Genomic DNA, 21382 nt, shown 5'->3' with positions numbered 1-21382 from the left:
GGTTTTTACATTATATTACATGGCCGCCGCCGCCGCCGCCGCCGCCGCCGCCGCCGTGGCGTATGACGTCTTTGAATAATACAGAAGGGTAGCCATGACGCTTTTCCCCGCCCCGAGTCGACTCGTTAAAATGCAAATACGGACTCGAGCAGGTATCGTGCAGCATCCGTCTCCCGTCTTGCCGATACAAAGGACTCCCGACTCATCCCCAGGGATAAAACCCTCCCGCCATACGTCTCCCCGCGTCGTCCATCTTTGTTCTCATCGCACCTTTCCTTTGTACTTTAAAACGAGTCTCGGGACTAATTCGGAGCGGCCTTAACGCCGCCGATATTAAGGCTACAAATTCGTGGAAGCTCAAGCTGCTGCAAGCTCGAAAACCTCCGGCGCGACGCGACCCCCGACAGCCCCTGTGGCACTGAGGAAGTGATTCGGGGGTGGAGGAAAAAAGTTTGAGCAGTTGATAAATCGAGTCTCATTCTTTTAATGGAAGATCCAAGTTTCGACGCTCTGATAAAAAAGTTTCTCATCAAAAAGTATAGGGGACGATGATTTTCTCACGTCTTTTGCTGCCTCGCGCAAAATGAAGAAATATGTTATGTTATATCGTTTCTTTTTTCCACTCTCTTTTTGTTTCCTCCCTTCAAAAACAACTTCTCGTCCATCTTTCTACCCTTCTGTAACATTACGTTCGTCCACGAAATTACGTATGTTTTCTTCAACGACTCCTACATCCATGAATTTAATCATATTGTTCCGTGTAATTCGTGCCATTCCGTTTAGCGCTGAGAAATTTTCGGCTTTTCAGTTATCTCTATTATAACCAAATGAGATCGAGCTGTACGAAGCTATGCGATTAAATTATAATGAAGCGGTTCTTCAATCTCGAATGTATTGTCTGAATTCTTGCTCCCTAGTCGAACTCAATTCGGTCTTTCGCTCACTTTTTGCAAATTCTTGTTCACTGCGATGGAAAAAGCGTTACGTGACAAATTAATTCATTTATTTATTTAATCAAGCTCGATAGTGAGTGCCTACACTCATCAATAATTGGCCTCCCGTCAAGTTATTGTAACTAGCAAAACTGTATAATCTGTATCATAATAAACGGCTCATCTATTCAACATAGTCGTCGATCGGACTGTGTTGTAGCGGGAAACTCAGATAATCGCATAACCATATCCGTTTCACCAAACACTGGATTAAACCCATTCGACACAGCCCGAGTTCCTTTTGCCTGAATCGAGGATAATTCCAAGTCCGATAATGATGAGGAAGAAATATTTTCACCAGCCAGTGTTTTTTTTTTTTTTTTGCGTTTTCCCGTTTTTTTCGTACTCTCGACTTATTTCTTAACTCTTTTTATTATTATTATTATACTTTTTTACTTTTTTTTTGTCTTTTCCTCCACTTTTGCACTCCTTCAACATTCGGTTCGCTGCTAGATGAGCCCCATTTCTCTACCAATCAATATCCACTCGCGAACTCCCGATTTCCTGCAATATTCCCCCAGTTCCAATTATTATTTGTACACCTCCTGTCTTCTCCGTTCCCTGACAACTTTCCGCTTTCATTCTTCACCACTCCTGCAGTCACCCTCTCTCCATGCATTTCCAGCCTCGAACCGGTTGGCCATAAATTTATCCCCGTAGAGGCAGTTGCCATGCAGCATAATTTACGCGCTCCTCAATCCATCCCGTGGTCTCACTGCAATCAACATTCCTGACGAATGGCCTCGGCTGATTCGACCTACTTCGACGTGACGCAGTGTTTCCAGTCTCGACTCTGTAACTAATGAATTAATTATATCTCAAATCGCAATGATCGATTCAAAAAAAATTCATAAACCATTTTTCTTCTCTTCAATTTTTCTCCAGCCGCTGATCCGGTTCTCACATCCTGCACCGTGTCAGGATCGATCCCTAGAGTGACCGTAACCTCAACCACCCGGAAGCCCAAAATTGTTGAGTGCGAAACGCATCCGGTACTCCGGAGAGTGAATAGCCGGTGTTAGGGATGATTTCAGGATCGGCTTCGACGCCGCAGGACCTGAATCCAGGCCAACTATCGCGACGTGGCTCTGGTTTCAGGAACGAGAGCTTTCACGATTACTATCCCTGTCCTACTCCGGCTTCTCTGGTCCTTTGGTATTGATCACGCGTGACTCGCTCGCCGCACGATACTCCTCCTCGAACGGCATCCCCAGTCCTTGGCAACCGTTCGGTTCCCTCGACACCCCCTCGGATGAAACTACAACCCTCAAATGGTGAGGAGCACTGTTTTTTGACCATTCCACAACGGACTTTGCTAACTAACTCGACCTAACCGAGCTTCTCTGATACTGTTTCTCTTAGAATCTTCTCGAAGCAGAAGTTTCTTTGTTGCAGTTTGAGCTTTGGAGATTGGAGATTGTTGATTTGAAAAACAAACTATTATTGAACTGTTTCGGAGTCGAGCAAAGTCTGCAGACCCGTTTCATTTGAAACTAATAAAAAGGGGGGCGTCGATTTATAATATCTTACCGATAGAAAAACATGGTTATTAAAAAAAGGATCGTAAAAATTGGTGGGTAAAAAGTTTTGTTTTATCCCCAACTTGCGCCTCTGTATAAAATATTTCGTGTGTTATACACACGCGTCTTGTATTCTTTTCACGAGTTTGACGAACCCCGTGAGAGGAATATTTTTCCTTTGTTTTACTTCGCGCGCTAAGTCTGAACGATATTTTTTAAGTGTCAGATGCTGAATTGAATTATTTTTCCACCGGTACTTGAGTGGCCGTGGACTGAGTGCACGAGTACTATTCTAAGCCTCGTAAAACAATCGATGTTTTATTACCTTTTCTCTTTCTCTCTCCCTTTCTCTCCCCCCTTAGTCAAGAACGAAGGGAGGAATTTTGTTTCCCCTATTTCATCCGCGAACTCGACACTCTTTTGGATTAAAATCCTTTTCAGTCCTTTATTCTCCCCTCATACCACACAGTTCACTCGAAGAATAGATTTCGTTGCAACGTTTCATCGAGAGATTGAAAAATCTAGACCTGATCCAGCGTTTTTCAATCGCACCGATCATCCGACGGATTCAATTATCCAGACACCAAATTACTTCCTTAACAAAATTTCGATTGTTCGAAATATTTGCAATCCCAGAGAATAATGATTATGGCACTCGTCATTTCGCAAAATGTCGGATATTAATTTCCACAGTTATTCGAGCTTAGATACGCCCCTGAGTGCCGACCTTCAACCCTTCGAAACACGCTCAAGGGATGCAAGGGCTCAGGCGTATAGGAGCTCGCAGAATTCGCACCCCACGCCAGTCAAATACACTCAAACACAAGTTTCATGGTGCTGGTAGACTTTCTACGAATACACGACACGCAGCTGTGATGATATATATTTACGGGTATGCGTTGAAGCTCCAAGGAAGCGAGAAGAACGGATGATCCACCCCTCGTTAATGGCGGGCACATGTTGCTGCTCGAATACGTGAGAGTGTATCACGCGTGAATTGCATTTCATGCATTATTTCAACGATATAGATTTTTATTAGATCGTTAGTGAAGGAAAAAAAGTCGACATTTTTCTCTTACATTGTCGAGTGTTCGTTTAATTATTGGCATTGTTGAAGAAACCGACTCGTTGAAAAATGTTTGTCACGTCGAGAAATGATACTTGTAATTTACAAAGGAAAATTATTAACAAAGTTTTTATACTTGATTCAAATCGCGTTGGGATTCTGATATTGAAAATAGAGCAAGGAGATGAGTCTATCAGCTTCACAGAGTGTCGGATAATTTAAGAGGAGAGAAAGAGAGAGAGAGAGAGACGACCGCAAAGTGGCAGCTTTCGAAAAAGTGTCAAATGCTCTCGTGTCATCATCGGAAATTGACTGTATATACGTATATACAAGCGGATCGCTCGGCGCGATACATCAGTTTGGAATTTCGATCTATAACCAGTGGAAAGGCGAGCCTCGCGTGCAAGCGACGGAAGTATGCGTGAATGAAGTGAGGCATGACGGTGAAGCGACGAGCCCATGAATATTCAGGGAATTTTCAGACGATGGAGCAGAGGACGCGGATCAAACGGAGCGCTTACTAGCGTCCTGGTGCCTATCTGCCCATTACGCACACATATATGTATACAGGAATTTAGCGACCCGGAACACATGGCGAATGCAATGTGATGTAGGTCAAAGGATAATCGAGCAGCCCTACAACGGCGATAATTAGCCCATATAAATTATTTCGTCAAAGTTATATTATCATTTTGAATATATAATGGACCCTTTTTGAAAATGACTTCAAAGAACGAAGGTTATCATAATATAGCTGTGATAGAGAGAATCGAAAGGCAAGCAGCTTCTGGATCCTGGACACTTCATTATTATTATTATTGTTGTCAGAGGAATATATAATAAAAAGGTAAATTGTGACGTCGATGTAGGAACGGCGTCTGATACGAAGGGTAATTATCCCGAAAGACAACCTTATCCTGTTCTCGGAGATAATCGCAGCTCTAATCGCCACGCTTTACAAGCTCCACTTTCCTTCATAAGCCTCGCTACACAAACCGACGCGACGAGCAATTATTTTAATGCAAGTGAACCCTAGCCGTAGATGACGAGGAGGCGTGACTATGAGAATGAAATGAGGTTGGAGGGGTGGCCGAGCTTTCAGATGGCAATTAGAAATACGGAAGGGAATAACTTAGGCCTGTAAAAATTGTCTGGAAGCGATTAATTTCAGCGATATTGAAGCAATCGCGACAGCGAAGGTACTCGGGGTTGTTTCAAGGGTTTGGTTACACCTTGAAGGTGGACTGCCAGGCTGAAAGGGCGGCCGGAGCCGCAGACGGGGTTACATAAGTAATGCATCCCCTACCTGTTGCCACCGGCGTCATGAACGTTTACCTGCGGAAGCCGGCCTATTAATTTCGCGTTTTGCGCCACCCGGCCGCTCGGCTTCAAGCTCCGTTCCTCGCACCCCAGTAAAATTAACACTCAAACTGCAGGGACACCCCTTCAGTTCACCCGGTGAACGCGCCGCTTCCTTTTCCTCTGGGAGCCGAGTTTTTCACGGGGGTTTGTCACAAAGTGCTCAAAATTGCACTGACGCCTTGACATGCATGTGTGAGTGAGTCGCATGTGCAATCTGACAGCTTTCAAAGGCTGTACTCGCGAGATTTCTGCTCCAAGAAATCCATGGAACGAAAGTTCCTGGGGTTTTATGAAAGGGGGATCGAGGAGACGGAAGTGCACTTTGTATTTGCGGACCCTGGATGATCCCATCTTTGAAATGAGGTCGTAAAATGTCACGAGCAAGCATTACGACTCGGATCTCCAATCACTCGGAGATCAATCAGTGAGAAACTGATTTTAGTTTTAGAACCGAGACGTTCTGCACGTGATACTGAAACTGGCGTTCCGTTGAGACGAGATTCGATTTTACAGTCGAGTCGTTTCCCCGATCAAAGATACAATATCTGAGTATAGCCGGATGTTATATTCAATCCCGCTTTCCGTTCGTGGCAGGATTGACGATTCATCGTGCAGGATTGAATTGCATCGCTTGCATGTATGCATGTGTATACATGTATGTACGGAATTTAAGCGAGCGTGCATTTATCAAGCTGCTGAAGCAGATCCGTACACAGACTGATGAACAATTCTACTGAAGGCTGACGCTCTCAAGCGAGAAATTTTGGAATCCGAATATCGGACAATGCGTGCAGCAGATCGAAGAGCAGAAGCCAGTGCATAGAACTCGACGTCGCGGCGTGTTAATCGAGCGAATCCTTTCACATCCTTTCACATCCTTTCGCGACGTCACGGGCTGGAAAACAGAAATCGGAAAACCCGGAAACGGATGACGACTGAATAAAGTTGGCGTATATTCCGTACAATAATCCCAACGTCGAAGCTTCGGTTCTTCCTCTTTCGTCCCGAGGATTATTCTGAAATTCGTTGCTATTTTACAGCATCTGGTACAACCCCAACGGAGGTAAATTGGATTGAAAAGAGGGAACCACCCAGCCGTTTCGGAAAACAACCGAACTCAATGTTTCCGAGTCTTCTTCTCTTGCCGTGTCTTTTTTTTTCTTGGATTTCTGCTCTTTCTTATTCTCCACTCACACGAATGAGAGACAAATGAAAGTGAATCCAATTTTCGACTATAAAAATCCACCCCTTTTATTCCGACACGTGATATGCGCAGTGAATAATTTTTTTATTTATTTTTTTTCCTCCTTCTACGGAGAATAAATGCACGGAATGAAAGAGTAAGGAAAAGAGCAACGAGAGGCAAATCTATGAACGAGTTACAACTTTGTCGTTTAAATTGAAAAACTTTTCTCCCGACAAGTTCAATCCTTATCGTCAGTTGATTATAAGACATCGACAGACCAGCGCAAGTAAGCTGCTGTAATGAAACTGCCTTATTGGAAATTCATATCCAGAGAATGGCAAGTCGTTTTGAAATAAAATACTCCCGATCTAAGTATACATATATATGAATATTATAATAGAGTCTGCGATCAATTTCCACAGACTTTGTTCACAAACGGCTGCAACAGGCTATCCTTAAAAATCAATGCAACCAAACACCAGCGCGTATAAATATTATGACATAAAATAAATATTTAACCACCGCATTTCGTTGGTGGATCAATATGCCGCGGATCGAGAATCTGGACCGAATTTCCTGTAGTCGTTAAGTGCTTCCGGTATAAAGTGAACGAAGACCCGAAGCTTCCAGCGGTTAATTGATTGTGGAGTTAACTACTCGTGGCCACCGAAAACCACCGTCACGCGTATTGTTTCTGGCGGATTGCGTTGCCTTAATCGACACATGCCTCAGTGGTTAACCGAACGCGTGTCAGATACGCGGTTGATGTGCGTGGCGGCGCGTGTACGCGATAATTGGACGATAAACCGGCGAAGATTCAACCAGGTTGTTTCGTAATTGGCTCGAACTCGCGTCTCCCTCCCCCTTCCTTCGCAGATTTATATTAACGTGATCTGCAGCCCCGGGAGGCTGTATCGATCGCCTTCGTGCCATCAGATCTCCTTTGTCTCACACTAAATGCATTCATAAAACTTTGGAAACTTAGTTAATAGCCGGGATCATTGTTGAGGATGAATTGGCAGGACTGTCAAAATCAGAACTTAAGGAAAGCGAAAAGTAACGCTTACACTTAGATAATCTCCACTAATTTAAACAACATTCTTACTATTTTCGTCTCTTTTTCTAAGGTTCGGACCGTTCCGCTGGAAATCATAGAAAAGGCTGGTTTCTTGGTAAAAATAAGTATATCAAGAAACGATAAAGAAACAATTCGTTTCATCAGTTTTTCCAATGCAAGGCGAGTTGCATTTTCATTTCACACTTCTACACTTCTTCTACACAATTATTAATTATTCACTGGATGACCAAATGCTCTGATTTTGTGCCTGAACGCACTTGCGCACTCTATTCCTGCCTTATATTTCATCACATTCCTCTTTATTCTATAAAAAGATGAGAGCCGTGCCCGAATTCCTCAGAGGACCCTGCGCCTCATCGACCTCATTGACCCTCAAGGACGGAAGGATTATGCCAAGGCTGCCGGGTAAAGGACCCCTTTTAAAACTCACCCCTCAGGCTTGGTAATTTAGCTACCCGAATTGTGTAACTCGGTGCGTTTATCAACCCAGAGTACCTTTTAACTCATCGCCGTTTCTAGATCCTTGACTTTCAGAAAAAGAGAGAGAGGAAGAGAGAGAGAGCGTGAGGGAGGGTGGAGAGGGGGGTGAGTTTCCATTGTCCCATTTATTTGAATATATTTTCTCTCGTGAAAGAATGTCCGTATCGTGTTGTGGGGCGTTAATTCCTCACTTCGATAAATTATTCATTCCTGTCTCCCATGTTAGGCAGACACGCGAGCAGCGACTGTTTCCGTCGAAAAGACGTGTCCAAGTACCTCGTTTTGTTCTGAAATTTCTGCTAAAATAACTCGATTGCATTCTGTACGTTTAATTTGCGGAATTTGCCAAAATTATTACACAAGTATAATTATTATACAACGTTCTTCGTGATATAAACGAATTCACATCGGTATTCGGGATGTGACAAAACGACGCTGGCTTTGATGATCTTATTCCGTCTTCTTCTTCTTCTTTTATCTTTCTTTTTTTCCCTTTATACTTCAAATGGAATACACAGGCCGCGAAGCGAGACGTGAGAGCAAATATATGTCGTAGGGAACGCGATAGGAGGAAAAGAAATTCGTTCGGAGCCTGATAAATACCTACGCGGACGCGGCCGGGGCTGTTTCTCGGATATTTATGAGGGTTGCACACCCGGCGAAGCGGTGTATGCCGAACCCGACCCACCACCGGGTACGAAAACCTCGAATTCGAAGCGTGGTACAAATGAAGATACGGGGTAACGATCGCGACTTTTTACCACCACGAGTGTGTATATATAGAGTCGAGGAAAAGCGTAATGCCATGCCGGCGTTCCTTTGAATACAATGGCGCGAGAGGGAAAAAAATGCGAATTTTTCTTTGACGCGTTGAAGAACGTTTAATTAATTCGTGCGATTCTTTTTTCTCTGCCGTTTTGGTTTTTTGTGAATTTTTTTTTCTTTTTTTTTTTTTTCTTCTTTCACTCTTCTTTTATTTTCTTCCTAAAGAGTGATGCTAAACGGATTTCGGGTGGATTTGGCGCCGAGGCTAAGATCATAAAATTAACCTGCCGTAACGGTGAGCAGGCCTCGGGCTTTCCCCTTTTTCATTAATCACGCCGAAAGACCGCAGCGAATCCTTTCCGCAATCTGGAAAGTACTCTCGGAGCTCGTTCAGAGCCGGGCTACCAACAAGCCCTTCAATTTGCAGACTTTAAAATCCAGCGTGATCGGCTCTGCAGCCAAACGGCCGCACCAACTTTTAGAACTCGAATTGAACGGCAGAGAACTTCTCCGAGGAAATTGCGAATCGATCATTACTTACACCTGTCGCTTTTCCCCGAGCGAGCTGCGTGTCTTGGCTTCGAAAAGCTCAGCGTCAGCTGCGGAATCGTTTGAGAAACTTGAACTTTCGATGGAGTTCATCTTTTCCTTGTAATAACAGCCTACTGCAACAGTTAAATGTGCAAAGTTTGTTTTAAGATATCGTAAGTATATAGAAAGACAAGCGCTGATTGATTGACGGGTGAATGGAAAAGAGGAAGAAAAAGAAAAATTTGATTTTCAGGACAAGATTTCACGAGCGATGCTTCAGGGGAGGGGGGGGGGGGGGGGGAATCTCTCGGGATATTTCTGAAACCAGCTACCCTGCGAATGAAACGGGAAATTAATTAATTGGAAGCTGTGCGATCTGCGAGAGAATTTCAACTTCGGTGCTTCCACGCGTCTCTCCCCTTCGCTTCAATTATAAACCCGCACTCTAATCAAAACTTTAATCAACATTCCACGGGAAAAGATTCGAAATTCGTCTTCAGCCTGAAGGCCACTTTCTGCAGTTTTCAAAAATTAGCCGTCAATTTTCGCCTATGCAGATTATCTGGAAAATTCATTTTTTTTTTTTTTTTTTTTTTTTTAAATATTTTTTTACTTCTATGGGTGTAATCAGCTACTTGACCCTCTTTTTTTACTGCCACTACAAAATCTCAATTTAATATCATCTACATACCTACTAGAGATCATCGCTCTTGATCAATGATCAAGATTTACACTGTCAAAAATCTCCCTTAATTACCAGAGTAAACTTTTTAATTATTAGAGTAAAATATTCTTCTTCACAATAAAATTCGAATGAATTTTCACGTGTTCACGTGATCGTTATAAAGTACAACTTCACAAATCTATTCGACATTTTTTAGAGTTTAAGGAAGCGATTTCGCGTCTTCCATCATCAACCCAATTCTGAAGGACATTTCCATACGGGTGAGCTTTATCGCGGGGGACCGCAAGCTGATCTTTTTTCGGAGTTGGGGTGAAATCGATACGTGTCAAAGTTGAACCGAGGACTTTTCTTCTGCCATTTCAAGTCACCCGGCACAAAATGAGCGAATAAAAACCGCACGCGTATTTACGCCAGCTACACGTGACGCCCTCACGTAAATGCGTACATCGAATCGAATGCTCGGATCGATCCAGAGAGTCATGAACACGTGCATCTAATCTAATAACTCCGTTCCACACTCGATACTGTACAAGCCCTCGACGCGCAGTTCGAAAGCTTAATCAACCCTTATTTCTCCTATTTAATTAGCGGCGAATTTATTCCTCTAAGGATCATGACTTCGGTATAAATTGTATTGTCAATACAAAGTCCACTTCGTGAGATTAAGAAAATCGAACTACATTCTCTCGAGCCATGAAAATCTTGTTAATATTTTTTGCCAAGTCTTTTCATTTCTTATCTTTTTCACCTTCATCTCCGAAGAAGTTAGATATACCATTTTAGCAAACCATTTTTCATCATAAACAGCAGATAGATTTTCCGTATCTACATATAGAAATAAAAGATAGAAGTGTCGATGAAAATGCCAGTTTTTACTTCAAATCAACGCTATAGCAACGTTTTACGCTGTATATATAACGTAAACGAAGTTTCGTAACGGCGATGAAATTTACAGATCAAATGTCACGTGTGAAAAACCTTTGACAAAAATTCGACGTTTCGAATTGTCTACATAAATTGGCCGGAAGAAGGATATAGAAATACACAGTCAATGGATGGAGGAGAGAATTGGGGGAAATGTGGATGGCCGTTGGTTAGTGGGAACGAAATAGCGGGCTCAGCAGGGCGGTACCAGCGACCCATTTGTTTAAATAAGCAGGACAGGCGGGTGCTGCGTGAAAACCGGTCGTTTTGTTATTGCAGCGTGAAAATATTCGAAATTTCAAGCTTCGCAGCCCGATACGTCCTGTACGTTGCCAGAAAATGTCCAACCGCGAACGGTTTTCGTCAATTTTCGACGAGTATGGCGGCAACCCGAATTCAACCCCCCGTTGCGTCGTTTCGCGGCCGCATGCATGCAGGTGATGAAAATTTGTGAGCAGCTCGACGTGTCGTTTTAACACATCGATAGTTACGCGTTAACTCCGGGATAATAACGTCAACGTCAAATCCTCCGGTCCAATATGCTACACGCCCTTCGTCCCTTATGCAAAGGTAATGTATGGTTTTTTCAACCTGCATGCACTGATGAAAAACGCTCGTCAATCTAAACGCGCGAGAGAATAACACGGTTAAAATGAACGCAGATTGCACTGACGGGAATTAGTCTGCAGTAATTTTTTTTTGTTTTTTTCTACTAGTTTTTGCGTGCCTGGATGTTGTTAGCTTTAAAAAACGACAGGAACACAGATTTCTAGTTCGTCAAGATCGATTTTTTAAACCAACGATCGTAACCAACGATTTGATGAGAATTAATCGGTTTTCAAAACAGTTTCTGTTCGGTTTTTGGCCTGCTTTCGATTGAATCCTCCATATACAAATATAAACTTTTCATATAAAAATGCAAAAATTTGCCAAAACAGCATCAATTTTATCTCAAAGAATATGCATGTATACACACTCAGTCAAGTCGTATTTTCAATATAACTTTTAAAGAAAATAATACGCGTGATAAGTAAAGAAAGTTTCGAAGCGTACATAACACATTCAACTCAGTTCTCAAAACACAGTATGAACACGTAGACGAGATGCGGCGGAAGTTGTTGTGTAGAAGACGCTGTTCTCCACGTATATTTTCCGGGGTCGCAGGTGACTTTTTCACAACCTGAAACTCCGAATGGGGGGGGGGGGGAGGGGGGGCTGGAAACGTGTGTATATTCGTCCAGAATTGAAAATCGAAGCACGCGTAAGTCGGTACAGGGGGATGAAATCTATTGCCGGAAATAAATCAAGGGAAAATTGTTGACAGTAAAGCATTTTCGGCACCGTCATTTATGTACAATTTATGTATCGGAAAAAATCGGGGACAAAATTTTCCTCTGCATTTTGCAAGAGATTTGCTTCAGGTAAGGATCCCAGACTTCCTAATCTGGCGACGAGTAACGGTTACTTTGGCTCCAGGGATCTCTTATCGTTAACCACTTGGTCTCGAAGCCGTCTTTTCCCCCGCCTCCCGGCAGTAATCCATCCGGTTACTTTTCTGCTTCCGGCTCAGTGGCAGATAGCGTTTCCGCCTAGCTCTGCTACTTGATCTTGAGATTGAAAAAAGAGATGCATGAAAATAAATAAGGTTTATAAACTACAAGATGGAACTTGTTTTTATACCAACTTTTCCGATTTCGTTGGTCCCCGCTCTTTGCACGGCTGACTTTATCCCAGCGGGGCAGGTAAACGAAAAACATATAGTATAAGGTAGAGAATTCTTGTTTTCAGATCGGAAAGAATATTCCGTCAGCTTATGTTTGCCACTAGGTCGCGCATCTGCGCGACCCGGGGGTGAGAAAGCTATTTACGATTCTTTCTTGCGTCCCGAACTCTGCGGGATAGGCTTTCCTTTTAGCCCCTCACCTTATCCGGTAAAGGAAAAAGGAGAAGAAAAAAACGCCCCGAGAAAAGGAGGAGAAAGAAATTAGGGAGTTGTATCGTTTTCGGCAACGTGCCAACAACTCAACCTCGGAATCACCCGACGCTTAGCCTGCAGTGATAATTCCCTCCCTCGCGAGACTCGTTGTCTGGGCAACGTTGTGGAGTTGGTACCGAGTTAACATCATCACGGTCCTCGATTTACCGATTTCAACTGCTTGGCACTGGACTTGTACCAATATTGAAAGCTTGACTAATTGCCAAACATTCGGACAAACACACACTCGCTTCTGCCCCTTCACAAACAGAGAGAGACCAGCCACTTCAATCAATCACGAATCGCGCGGCGCACTTTTCCGATATAACTGCAAGGTCGTGTCGATTATACACCAATATTGTCAGTCAACAACGTGACCTGCAGGGGTCATGACGTATAATTATATCGAGTGTAGGAAAATAACTGGGGATTCCATAAAAGAGTGTTGAAATTGCCGAGGAGGTTGAATGGAAGGGAAAAGAGCGGTGATAAAAAGGGGCGGTTTGGGAGGCGGGTGCTTCTTTCTTGCCGATAAAAACGACCCAGAAACCGAAGATCCCAAAGCTCTTTTTACTACTACGCAGTACCCATAATGCCGGAATCTTACAACGCGAGCTTCGTCAAGGACCAGGAGCAACATCGCGGAGGTTGGATGAGGTCAGCATTGTTCCGTCAGCGAAAACGAGGACGGTAGAGAAGAACAAAAAACAGAGGAAGGGAGGAAAAAGGAAATTTCAACGAACGGTATAGACTAGTTTGTTTTATACCTCCGCGAGACGAACTCTAGCAGCTCTGCGAAGAGTCTTGAGACTGGTTATGACCGACTTCGATAAGCGACAAAGCAGGTTGAAGCCTCCACCGCGACGCCACGGAGGCAATAAATCCTTTTCGTCTCCTATTATTCTTCCTACCCCTGAGACGGCAATCTACTTGAAACCTTAACTGCAAGCTATTTTGAAGGAAAAAAATTCCACCCTTACCTTAAATAAATTTCAAACTACTTGTCGGTCAATGGTGGAAATATGTGACGCACATTCAATGCAACGAGTCAGCTCCGCTTGATGATTAATCGGTCACGTTTCTCGCAGCTAGACAACCCTCAGCAACTCTTCAGAAATACCGTAATTTTATTGTCAGACACCTTAGCTGCACTTCTTCATTACTACTGAGCCACTACTCACTCTATACCTACTGATTCATCGGTTTGACTACACCTGTTTTCCTAAATCGTCGTTCTATCGACCCGTTACGACTATGCTTTTAGTTAGATAGACTGGACTGCGAAGAATTCGCAGTTACAATTAATTTCTAACCACTAAAATACCATCCCTAACAAGGAAAGTGCCTAAAATGTATTTCGCTGATTTTTTTCACTCTGTGATATGTTGTAGTGAATGAAAAAATATTAAACAAGTACTTTTTTTAAAGTGCCAATTTGGCTACTTAAGCGGTAAAAATCACCCCTAAGATTTAAAGTGAACTTCAGGAGTGATTTCTACCCTCAAACAGCTAAATTGGCTCGTGAAAAAAAAACGACAACTGACATTACTTCACATACTACAACATATTACAAAATGAATAAAATCAGTGAGATACTTCTGAAGTAGGTTCCTTGTAAGCGACAGTCGAAGGGACGCCAGTCGATGATCATTGCCACATCCCGCCTTCGGTAACTCCTTCTAACGCAAGCTTTCCTCTTTGCCTGTTTCAGATACTAACAGACTAACCAGACCGGGGAGTGGGGCGGAGGCCCGTGTCACACTATGTCATTGCCACGGAAGCCGCACCGCCTCAAGCCCTAAAATCCCCGTCTTCGCTCAGTCGTCGTCCTCGTCATCGTCGATTGAGCCTGAGAGCCGAGCGTTCGACGTACGCTTTCGGATTTGGAGGTTCGGTAATCCGTTAAGCGAAGAGACAAACCGAGCCACGACTGGCTTAATTCGAGTCCGAGTCAACCGGGGGTGAACATTGCGTCCTCAGGATCGGATCCAGTTAACGCGCGTCTCAAAGCGCAATCCCTGCAGCGAGTTCCTCGTCTCCAGATGGCGGCGGATGCTTGAGGCACTGGCTGCCCACGCCCCATCTTTCAATCCACCTCCCTCCCGTCGTCCTTCGGGACACAGTGCATACTCTTCCAAATCCCGATCTCCGCTCATCCCGTTCTTCACCCCCGCCTTCCAGCTCAGCGATCAAGTCGGAACCGAGACTGTGCGTCGACGTAAAGCAATCCTCTGGCTCTGACGTCGAGTGTTAAGGGCGGCCGCTTCTCGTCCTGGTGAAGGGCGTATCGTCGGGCCTGCCGTGGTGTTGTCCGCCGGGGGTTGCAGCGGCGGAGCCGTTGACGGAGGTGAGGGTGTGTGCCGACGGCGTGACTTGGAGCACGGTGGGGGTGGCAGGGGCTCCACCTGCCTCGCCACCATCAGCTCCTCTGTCGCCGGAAGTGCGGGGGGTTGCGGCCCTGTGGTGGGTCTCCCCTCCTACAAAAAGCGGCAGGGCAATGCGGCCGCCTGGGGCCGTGGGGGTCGGGGCCGGGGGCGCGGACGGGGAGGCCTGGGTGGTGGGGCAGGGGGTGGAATCATCCTCGGGCCCAACGCTGCCCCCGGTTCTTACCCCCCGGGACTTCAGGGCGTCGGTCCTGGCCTCCGTGAGGTCGTGAACATTCTCGGGGAGAGAAATCAAGCCGGGACTTTGACCGGCGTTGGTCCACCGCCGGGCTCCTCGGACCCCGAGGACATCGACGACGAGGAAGAGGGAACGTCGCCGAAGAGACCTCCGAGGCCGCTCTACAGGAGGCTCTTTAACTACGTTCGGCAGGCCTGGACGGGAGTCAAGTTTGCTCTAGGTACCTAAGTCGACCTTCGCATTACCAGGGTGAATCGTCGGTAGTACGTTTGAATCAAAAGTTGAAATACGAGGAAAAGAAAACGTTTGAGAAATGTCCAACAACGTTATTTCCTCCCCCCCCCCCCCCCAGTCATAAGGAAACGCAAGTAAAACAGCATTCCTTCCAACTAACAGGTATTATTCTTAGCAAATTCGAATAACACTGAAGATAGGATATCAACAATTTGAGGTGAATTCCGAGGCGTTTTCCTAAGCTTTCCTAAAAGTGAGGTTTTTATGGGGTAAACTCGTTGGCTCCACGACCAACCCTCCTCCTTTCATATTCGGACTTGGGACCGGAACTGTCGGAGTTAAATATACTGTAACATAAGATTTCGTGAATGTTTTTCGGAAAACATGTGGGAATCTGGCCAGCATATGAAATAAGCCCACAAAGACCAGAATCGGATAAAAAATAACAGAGTTCAACCATTCTGAACATTCTAACTACAAAAGATTCTCCCAAATTGCTGATATGTTGGCTTGAGTTATTCAGATTTACACAGATTGCTGTCTTATTCACAGTAGTTACGTTGGTTCATTCGTATTCACCATCATTGACGCGTATAATATGGATGGATATTTTTCAAACTTTTTTTTTTCTTTTCCTAACTTTTGATTCAGGTGGTCCGATCGATTCATCTTCAATTCGTATTCGTTTGATAAGTCAGTAAACAATATGAGGAATAAGCGAATGTGAAATTTTTTAAAATTCATCAGACATGGCAAGAGAAAGGTATTGTCGATTATAATGTTGATCTGACTTATTTTTTGTCGAATGAAATGACGTTTCCTTCATTATAAAAGAAGGCCATTCATTCCCCCATAAATATCATCGCCATACTTGATTAAATCGACAAATCATCCCCTCACGTTCACACGTCGATTACTTCCAGCATCCTCGATGTCAGCATGGCTAGCTGTCTTATTTTTTAATTATCGCGTCCACTCAGCAAACTTTTTTTCAGTTCTCCGTTAGTAGACTAATAACTGCAACTACGCGTAATAATGTATGGTGCTCGGCGCAGGAAGATTCGCGGATGTTTATTCAAGCCAGGTTATTTACTGTACGTCTACCTCCGCAGCAGCAGGCACCTACATACACATCCAAGGTATATTTGCCAAGATTGCGACGCGACGCCCCGGTGGAATACGTCTCGCGTTAAGTGCCCGATGTGTATGGAGCACTACGACTGTTTGTAAAGGAGCCCGATTCATCCCCGGGTCGTAACACGTCCGTCGTATAGCGCAGGGTGGCTGTATCCACTCATTGTTAAAGCAGGCGGTACCCACCCTTACCTAATTGCACCCCGCGCCGTGTACCTACACTTACTTCTGCAGTGGCTATCGTCAGACCGAGAACGGAAAGGGTGCAGTGCATTGTTTCCGAATGCGTTGAACCCACCGCCTTGTGAAAACCCGCTGAAAGGTTGACAAGGGACGAGAGCTGTTCTCCTGGAACGGTAAATAAACCCCTCAGCGAGAGAGACAAAAGGGGACGGATGTTCACCGATAAATACTGTCACGACTACCTATTGCTACCAGTTCCATTCAAACGAGTCGTTTTCTTTTGCCAGCTCACTGTTCGAATTGGTTTTTAACTCTGCACACTATATTCCCATCATGGATAATCACAACTTACGAGCTAAACTTACCAACACCATAAAGTCAAGCCTGATTGACATCAAATGTCTAATGTATTGAAGTCTGTAAAAGCTCGTGCTACTTCGACATCGTTTGATTTCTCAGCATTCAAAATGCGCCGCGAAGCAACGTGAACTTAATCAAGTTCCACTTGATCCGTTACAAGTTACATCGCGGTGCAAACGGGACTCAATCAGTACCCTGAGTCATGTATGGGGGAACAAAGACAGACTTTGTATCAGAGCAACGTCTCTATGTAGTTTGTGGAAATAGTTAGACTGCTTGACCCTTTAATTATCTCGTTACACGGTTTCATGCAGCTTCTAAAGTGCAGTCGTGATTCGTTTATCAGTTTTCCCCGCGGGACAGAACAATGGAACACTAATTACAAACTGAAAACAAGCAACAGACCGCGTGACACGGTACAAGGGGTTGCAGCTGCTGGATCAATTTGCAAATTAGAACTCGCGTATATATAACGAAGAATTCTCAATGAATGAAATCAGTAATCCCGGAGCCATTCAACAACGGTGGCAATTACTTAATCCTCACTTTCTCAGGATGAAAATACCCGCGGCTCTCGCCGTGCGCAAAACTTGACACCTCAGTGCCGAGTTCAATCTCAAGAGTAAATATTACCGTCACTCGGTCCATTGGTCGTCGTTCATCTCGGTCTAGACTCACCTCGAGGCATCATTATATGCTTCGGAAAAGTTCCTCCGGTCCATCGTATCGCTTGAAGCAATTCTCTCCCAGAATCCTCTCGGTAATATCGCTAATTGCAACGACGACAAGGAGGGTGAAAAACAAGGCTAAACGTAAACGAGAAAGTCAAGAGAAAAAGAACGGTACGCGACCCTTTCAGTAAAATCCGCAATTTGGGCACTCTTTATCCCACGGACACGAGTAACGAGTTCAAAGGTTTCCTCCGGTTCACTCTGCTGATTCCTTAAAGCGGCACAATCTCAAATGCGATGTAGAACCGCTTTCCTGTTCGCGAAACCAGGACTCAACTCGTATTTAATAACGGCCCGAATATCGAAGAATTCAGACTCTAGTACCTAATTTATTCCTATAAAGACGTTTTGCCCACGGTTGTCTCTCGGGATACGGATACTGAGGCGATGAGGAGGAGGTTGACCTTCGGCGGATATATCATAGAGGAATATCTTCCTCGAGGGGATGCGAGGGATATATGAAAAGCAGCCCCAAGGGCTTGCAACTTCAACGAGAGTCTGTGCAATGCGCCCAGATGTCCTTATACTCAAAGAAGCCACTTTGATGTAGAAGTCCACTCGAGATCCCCTAGCAACGTGAAAGAGTCCTTGGATGCAGCCCGCGCTTCCAAATGAAACATGTCAACATATATCCTCAATCAAAGCCCTTCACCCCGTCGATATTTCACCTGTTAACTTTCTCCTCCCTCCCTTCTTGCGTTGTTAGTTACTGAGACCGCGGTTCAGCAGCCAGCATTCGGCATTCCATCCCCTGCGGATCAAACTCGAAAAGAGATGAAGCTTCTATCCATCGTCGTAAGACTAACGAGCTGCACTCCTAGGACTGAAGATGATTGATCGGGATCAGGCCGAGATCAAGCATCGTTGACAGACAGGGGTGTAGGTACTAGAATCCCGGATACCTAACCTGAATAAAGCTCGATGAAAACCTGACTCGGCATTGATTGATCCGGTTCAAAGCACAGCCCTCTTTTGACTGAGACCACCTTCCGATCCTTCTTTCATCCCAAGGGTCAACCACCCCTGATTACCCAAGGCGAAAAGTGCGTCGTGGTGGCTAGGCTTCCGGTTCCCGGGAACTCCGAAGCCTTGACCTAATTCTCGAAAGGAGATACATACCAACAAATTGACCCGCTTTGATGTTCCATTTGGTTTTCCAGACTCGGAGTACGAGGAGGAACAGACGCCCAGGTACCGGCCCGACTCCTTGGCCAGTCTCTGTCGGGCCACACGATTCACGGAAGCTGAGCTCAAGCGCATCTATCGGGGCTTCAAGGCCGAGTGTCCCACGGGTGTCGTCCGGGAGGAGACCTTCAAGTGCATATACTCCCAGTTCTTCCCACAGGGCGGTAAGTCGGCCACCCGCCATATTGAACCTTGTTAAAATTCATGCGCCACGCCTTGACGAGCCGGCTGTCGCGTCTGCGGATGTTTATTCGCTCTCGAAACGAAACGTGGAAATTTCATCAGAGACGGGAAAATTGTTTACCCACTTTGAGGGATGGAAGGTCGCGGGATCAATGACCACCTCGACATTGATCGTTGCCAATGGGTCGAAGGACTTTGGAGGCACTGGAGGACCGGGAATCCCCGCTACTGGCACCGTTTCGCCGCCGGGGAATCCCCGACAAACTAGCCAATTCGGAGAGCAATAAAGGTCGAAGGAAGTCCGCTGCTGCAGGCTTGGATCCGAATAACTATTTCGCGTTCGACGGTTTTCGATACTTTCGACCGGAACTCGAGTCACGTCACGTCACCACGGTATAGATTTTTTTCCCGGCTGGTAGCTGGCAGCGTTGATCCATTTCTACAAATTATTCCTGCAGCGATTCTACCGTTTGATTGATCTCTCTATTAATCGACAATATACACTGTCATCGAGCGTTCGAATTCAATTCCATTATCGTTCTGTTGTCCGAAGTATTCGCATGAAATGCACAATCATGTTTTTCAAATCAGTAAATGGGAAATGAAGAGAGAGAAAAAAGACAGCGACAGCGGGTCAGCAAAAAGACGAAAATGAAATTGTGTACGTGGTGGCGTTTGGACATCAGAATTTTTATAATTTTTTGTAGGATATTTTTTGTGTACCTACGTACAATTTTTTCAAACCATTAAGATAAATTATAAGTGCTCCCTTTCATCCTTGATAATTTGTTTCAGTTGGTTCATTTGCTGGATTTATTTGAAGCACTCTCGTTAGAGGAAAATTTTCATGTTTTTAATTGAGCCAGTACCTAATGGTGGCGTAATTCGATAAACACAAATCCGTTGATCGAACCGACTAATGAACAGTCTAATAATACAAAGTGTAAAATGTGAATGTGTGTGCAATTTTACATGTATGATGGCAGTAGCACGCGCATTGGGAATCGAATCATCAGCAAATCCTCTCCGCGGAACGTGATGATATCCGAATTTGGCATTACCGAGGGTTTTCGATAGGTATTATAGATATATTGTAGAACAAAATCCAGAGAGAGGCACAGTGCAATTTTTTATCTGCATCATAAATTATAAGCGCATTATAACTTAATCGACAAACCAAAGCTGCAAATCGAAATTCGCAATTCGACAATATTTGGAGAGGAGAGGACAATCGCTTTCCGCGTATCTCATTTTCTCAAATTACTGCTGCTTTATTCTCGCGAGAAACTTTTGCATCCCATGTTAGATTGCTTCTCAGCGATGGTCCGGTCGAACCATCTCACATCAAGGTTAATTCCAGGACTAACTGTGTCCACGGCTGCTGGGTAAGCGTTTAATCCTACCATCGAAGGATTACGGGACTAATTCTTGAGAAGGTTACCTGGTCCGTTCTTTCTTGCCATTCTCTTTTTCTCGCCTTTTTTTTCTTCCGCGTTTGTCATTTCGCTGTTGCCAAGCCACCCTATCTCGTGAACCCGGAAAAAGCAATGAACCTGAAGCACCGATCGAAGATGCGACGGACTTTCCACGTTTCACGCACGTGTCGGTCCAGTCGATCATCCAAAATCCGGGCATCACCGAGTGCGTTTGAGTGACTCTCATCAGGAGTCAATGAAGCGTTCACCAAGGTCGATAAAATGTGAGCCCCCTTAATTCGAGGCTCGAAGAGTGAAGGTGGCGTTAAAAATTGGACCTGATACCCATCTCCTCCGGCAAAAATGTCACGGTTATTCTCCTTTTCCAGAAAAGACCACAATTCCGATCGTTAAAGTACTTCAGGGTGGTTCCCCTGTACTTTCAAATATTCGCATCGCGTCAACCAAACAATTAATCGTGTGTGCAGTGTACCGGAATTCATTGCATTTAAAACAAACCGCAGGCGTAACTGTAGAGAGTCACTTTCTTTGGGGATTCCCTTGTAGTAACAATTTCAAAGAGAGAACTTTACCACGCTTCGGATAACCGGCAAAAGAATGAAAGCGAAGTTAAAACTTGTACGCGAAATAGACGAAATGCCTTTGCTCCAGAGGAGGAATTCAGCTGCTATTCAAACAACGTTAACAAACGCATATTCTGCTGGTCAAAGTGCAGATGCAACCCGAGGGTTGTATTCTCATAATTATAGG

At 44.7% G+C, this 21382-nt stretch overlaps 1 protein-coding gene across 1 annotated transcript in view; it reads left to right on the top strand.

Moving 5' to 3' along the window:
- Positions 1-21382, top strand: part of LOC124413367 (Kv channel-interacting protein 1-like) — a 92358-nt gene that overhangs the window by 55433 nt on the left and 15543 nt on the right. The window contains exon 4 of the mRNA XM_046893897.1: positions 18989-19177. Within this exon, the coding sequence (XP_046749853.1) occupies positions 18989-19177 (189 nt within the window). The remainder of the gene's footprint in view (positions 1-18988; positions 19178-21382) is intronic.

This window comes from Diprion similis, chromosome 12, assembly GCF_021155765.1.
Source record: "Diprion similis isolate iyDipSimi1 chromosome 12, iyDipSimi1.1, whole genome shotgun sequence".
NCBI classification, from domain to species: Eukaryota; Metazoa; Arthropoda; class Insecta; order Hymenoptera; family Diprionidae; genus Diprion; species Diprion similis.
The sequence above is the reverse complement of the archived record's forward strand: the minus strand, read 5'-3'. Positions and strand labels throughout refer to the sequence as shown.